Here is a 6000-nt window from a genome sequence, read left to right as displayed (position 1 = left end):
AGTATTAACAAAATATATTAATGCCGTACAAAAATTTTTCACCGTGAAATCTTACTTTTCAGAGGGAAATTAATTTTCCTATAGTAAGCATGTTTCATGAAAAATGTACGGCATGGCCAAAAATGTCATTATTTTATAAAATAGAATTAAAATTAGTGAATTTGATGTTGGTTCAAATCACCCCCATACGCTACTTACAAATAGAGGGTTGCACCCTGTATTCCTAACCCCTGTATCAGCAAATACGTACGGCGTCGCTTAAAAATTTATCTATGTATCGATCCGAAACTTGCAGTATAAATGCCGTAATAAATCACCAAAACATGCGTAATTTTCGGAAAATCAAAAATTTTCCTGGCTTCCGATATTGCTATTTTTGTACGGCATTAGGTTGAGGTTAATTTTTTTTGTATAACCTATATACTTTAGAAATGCCGTACAAAAATATTTTGCCGACAGGACAGGATAACAAATTCACCTTATTTTTTGGACAACGGGTTAATATCTTAATTCAAAATTTCTTCGTTAGCGAGGTGAAAAAACGGATGATTTTCGAATTAAGTATTATGGTTTTAACTTAACAGAATCAATAAATTTAAAATATTTCCAAAACTATTCATTCGTTCCCGAAAAAGAAATTGTATAAAAATTGTTTATTGCAAATATATTTTTAAATACGATGTAGGTAATCATTAAAAGTCCATAAAATTCAGTACAAATTTACCCCTTGCTTCAGCAAATTTTAAATTTTCACGGCAATATATGTTTAATTATTATAGTTGAAACAAAAAAATTTATAAATGGTTTTTATGAAACTAGCAGTTTTAGATTTTTTTTAATTTATTTAACAGCTTATTTAAAACTAAAAATTTTATAACCCGAGAATTACTCGTTCTATGAACAAAATGGAAGAGGTATTTTTTTCTGACACAAATAAGCAATAAAATGAATTTATTGTTCAAAATATTCAGTGGTGTCCAAAGATTTTCAATAAGGGTTCCAATCTCCCGGAATTTCCGCCACCGATTAAGATAATTGCATACAAATTCAATCAATTTTTACTTTTCGATATTTTTTATTATTCTACGTCAAATGCCTATTATTCTACGTCAAATGCATTTGAAGATATATCTGTATTTGTAATTTTCTTAAAAAATTTAGACATCCTGTAATACGAAAATTTTAGGTTGAGGTATATATGACCCAGATATCAAATTATGGTCTCAAGATTAATAATAATAAACGTTAAATAACAATCTCAATAAACATTCACTTGTTCTTATTGCTCAAAATAAATTCTTACAGATGTGTCCGAAAATAATAATATACCTAGTTTTGAAAACAAAGAACAGAATCAGAAATTGCTCTTCATATAAAATTAAAGAACCTATCTAATGTTAAAGAATAATCTACTTGAATAAACCCAAAAGCTAAATCACTCTAAACACTATACATTCAAAGCCATTAACTAATGTATTATTATATTGGTCTAACTTGACAACCATTTGTTTACTCAAACATTATTGATTAAATAATTTTTAAATAAATAATTCGCCCAGAATTATCATTACCTGAAGCCTCATTGTAATAAACATTGATTCGTTCTAGTTGCAGGTCACTTTCTCCTGTGTATATTCCGCTGGGGTCAATTCCATGTTCCGCAGAGATAACCTCCCAAAACTGAAACAAAAGAAAGTTTATTGTCATTGCCACCTACACACAAGCTTAATAAGACAACTTATACCAATTAACAAGATTAGTCATTCAGCATACTGAACACCCTATCAGATACAAGTGGTAACCTTATTTAATATAATAGGGTTTTCCTTAATTTGACTTCTACAAGTTCTACATGGTGTTCTTTGGACAAAATTAACACAAAAAATTCAAATCAATTGTGATTCCTTACCAATTTTGGTACACATTTTTGTCTATTAATGACATATTTAGTCACAAAAAAGTGGGTATAACTCACTTTTTCATAGCTTTCTAGATGATAAAAAAATATATTGGTCTCGTGTAAAATATAAGTTTTTCAGCAAAAGGGGTGATGCTAACTGGAAAAAATTTGCCAAGAACACGGTTTGGGGTCAAATATAAATGTGTGTTTTTTAAAGGCCGGAAATAATTGTTTAAGACCTGTAACATATTTTAAGAGCCTACAAAGTAAAAAATAAAAAAAACAGAATATTTAACATAATATTAAAATGGAAATATGTACTGTTGCATACCGGAATTAATATAATTATGGAGATTGTATTGTATTTTATTTTCACATCACTTCACTCTAAATATTTTAATAATTTTTTAGAGAATATTAGTGCCTATCCAAATGTTATAAAAATATATTCGAGTATATTGTAAGAAATTGAAGTCATAAACATGAAATATTAATGATTGAAATGATTCGCATAACTTCAGACAAACGGAGTATGTGGAGTAGAATAGCATCGGCCATTACAGTGCATGCATAGTGTGAGTTAAGAATGTCCATTAGCTGAAATGGGTATCGGAATCATTTTACTAGAGACAGCATATCTACTAAATTTTCACAACATTCACTATTGGTGTGATGCAAATCCTCACGTTGGTTGTGCAGAAAACGTTGTTTATGTTCGTGCCCCCTACTACCCATTTCAGAAACACCCTATATATTAAATATAACCCAATTAATTTTCTTCTCATTAAAAGTTGCAAAAATATGTTTATATGTTTTCCTTTTTTCTCTAAAAACCTATATCCATGCCTATAAAATATATTCCCTTACATTTTTTATAGTAAATAAACAAAAAAATAAATAAAAAGTGTATTTAATAGTGGTAATTAAGGTAATTTTTCCAATAATTATACAAATGGATGTATACCAATTAATTATGTTTTTCAACAAAAAAATGTTTTATTGAACACGACAAAAAGTTTAATTAATTTTAGCTAAACATTATTTTTCAGCCTAAATTATTTTTTATAACAATATTTAGTATTTTCGTTCAAATGAATGCCTAAATCATCATATCCAAAATTTTAAATTCGCCTAATACAAGTAAATGATCGGCATTAACAAATTTTCCTCAGTGTAAATTTACTTCATGGGTTTTCAAAAACTTCACAAATTCCCACTATTCACATAATTAAGATACCTAACAACTGAAATTATTTACATTATTTGAATATTTTGAATTTTTGCGATGGATCTTATTTTTATTAATTTTTTTATTTGAGATTTATAACTGGACAAAAATAAATTGGAAATTTTGGAAGGCACCTTAAATACCCCTAAATTAAGGCGCTGGTTGAATTACAAAAATAGTTCCACGTGATCCCGAGGAGAAATTACGTCTTTTTTTAATACTCAGCGTGCGCCCAACATAAATAAACCTGCAATGTAATGCACTACAGTCATTAATTTTTACACACAAAAATAGATACTTATTTAAAAGACGGAGACGTAGGTATTAAAACTAGGAGCGTTGAACCAGACTATTTTAGAATTTCTTCGGCACTTATAAAAAAACCGTAGTCTGCTAAAGAGATGAGATCTTATTATAAACTCTGGAATCTGGACTGGAAGTGCAGTCTGAATCCAAAGCGAACTGTCGTTGGGTTCGCAAAGCGCGCAAACCGATCTCCCGCAGATAAAAGCAAGACATCGTCTTCATAGGTTCAAGTTTATGCATGATTCTGGGATAGATGTTTTTATTTTTCTTTTACTTTTCAGGACATTCAGTTTTTAAAGTATAAAATTAGTTACTTCAATAATTTTATCTGTTATGTTTAAAGTTTTTTAATTACTGACAAACTGGATATTCATAACACAGATCTTGAAATATAGTGAAAAAGTGTTATTTGAAATTTCTTCAGAGTATTATTTACAGAAATAATTATTGTATATTAGAACAAGCATTTTACTACTGTTTAGTAGTCTTCTGAAATGGAATTAATGAATTTTGAAATAATGAACTAATCAACCAAATCAACATTATTTAACATATTAATCATGCTATCATTCTCTTAGGTAATATTGGAAGCATACTAATGTATTATTGTCAAGTAATTCCCGCTATCTAGTAAGTTTTTACGTATGTTTTTTAACAATACACCTCCCTTACTGTCATCTCATCTACCTCTAATTTACCGTATAATACCAATCATAATCTTGAATGAAGCACAATTCTATCTCTATCAAGTTTATTTATTAACTAAATGAAGAAATTTTATTTCCGTAAATTATTTATTCAAAAGGAAAAAAGACTGATATAATAAAAAATATGTTTCTTGATAAGTTGGGATTGATTATTTTTTTATCCTTTCCTTCCTCACCTGGCTGCACAAGTAAAATGATATCAAAAAATCCTTTAACATAAATATTTTTCTTTTTCAAATCCAGGAAAATTTAAACATGGAAGTTTATATTTTTTCATCAGAGAGCAATGTGTTGAAACAAAAGCTGACGAAAACTTTTTTATCTCTTCAGAGAACTTAAAATGTTAATATTATCAAATTGAAATAAAGGAACTCATTTTTTTTAATTTTTTTTTTATTTTTAGTGTTTCATATACACCCTGTATATGAAACGTACCCATACTTCAAGAGTACCAATTTAGACCAAGTTGTCTTAATATAATTTTGTTTATTTTAAAGTTACGGGCTTTCAAAAAAAAAAATTATTTCCTGCCTTTCTTGTTATTTCTGATATTTGATATAGGGTTTTGGACCGTCTTTTGTTCTTTTTTTTGTTATATTTTTTGTCGGTAGATATTTTGAGGAAAATCAGATGTTTTTAAAATGTCACTTTATTTATTTTAAAAAGGGTATACAGGGTGAGTCAGAGAGAATGGGTCAACACTAAGCTGGAGATACTAAACACCAAAATATTATGTTTGAGCTAATCATACGAATGTCACCTTGAACACCCTGTTCAAGGTTTAAATTTTATTCTGAAATTTCTCAGTAATTGAGGAAGTTTTGATAGCATGACTCTGAAACTAGGTAGTGTTGGGTTTATTGGTGTGAGAATTACGAATTTGAAGCTTATTTTCACATTGCTCATATAGGGCGCTAGTTTCACCGTAGGTATTATTTAGATAAACGTATTTTTTTATCTGCTGAGCTATGCTTAAAAAAAGTTAAAAATCGAAAAGAACGTTCAATTCTGCATAAAAAATGTACTCTTGTTTAAGTCGCCTAACTTTAATCGGTTTCTGAGTTATTTGCATTTAAAAGTTTAAAGCTTAGCGTTGACCCATTCTTTCTGACTCACCATATACAGGGTGATTCACAACTTATCCAAAAAAATTTGGGAATAGATGCGGCATGAGAAATGGAGTCAATATTGTAAAAAAAAATTTTGTAAAATCCTTATAGTTTCTGAGAAAAAAATTATTGAAGTTATAGCACATTAAACCACTACATAGCTGGACAACTGTAGTCTCTAGCGTCATTCGCAATACGCGTGGAGAGCCATGTGACTCCTAATACTGAAATCCGTCGTTGCGGTAGTTTTTACCTGTTATCTGTGGTATTTACATCAGTTTTTTAGTAGTTAGTGTCAAAAATGGCTTGCGTGTATAGCAACTCAGAGTTGATGGATATCGTTTTAATTTATGGTGAAGCAAGACAACATTTGTATTATGGTGAAGTATTTGTGTTATGGTGAAGCAAGACATCATTTGTGTTAGTTCGTAGAAAGTGAGTAAGACGGACCCAAATGTGTTTACACGTGAGTGGATAAAATTTTGAACAATTGCTGTTGCAGTATCGGGTATGTCAAATGATTTTATTATTTAAAAACACAAATTAATTTTATTAATAATTAATAAAGGCAAAAGCATTTGAATTTGCCGATATAAAATAGGTGCGATAAAATTCTATTTACATATTTCTTTCCTTGCGAAAGTTTTTGTCCGTTTTTATCACGCCACCATACCGGTCGCATTGTGCGCGGTCAGGTTTTACAGTGGACCAGTTTCCAGTGCCGTACAGAAGTGTATTTTTAAATCAATT

The 6000-nt window shown here is 29.3% G+C and overlaps 1 protein-coding gene across 1 annotated transcript in view; it reads right to left on the bottom strand.

Annotated features, from left to right (window-relative positions):
• The window catches only part of LOC108908672 (tubulin beta chain), a 41656-nt gene that overhangs the window by 13967 nt on the left and 21689 nt on the right, over positions 1-6000 (bottom strand). The window contains exon 2 of the mRNA XM_018712784.1: positions 1572-1680. Within this exon, the coding sequence (XP_018568300.1) occupies positions 1572-1680 (109 nt within the window). The remainder of the gene's footprint in view (positions 1-1571; positions 1681-6000) is intronic.

This window comes from Anoplophora glabripennis, unplaced genomic scaffold, assembly GCF_000390285.2.
Source record: "Anoplophora glabripennis isolate ALB-LARVAE unplaced genomic scaffold, Agla_2.0 scaffold162, whole genome shotgun sequence".
In the NCBI taxonomy this organism is placed as follows: domain Eukaryota; kingdom Metazoa; phylum Arthropoda; class Insecta; order Coleoptera; family Cerambycidae; genus Anoplophora; species Anoplophora glabripennis.
The sequence above is the reverse complement of the archived record's forward strand: the minus strand, read 5'-3'. Positions and strand labels throughout refer to the sequence as shown.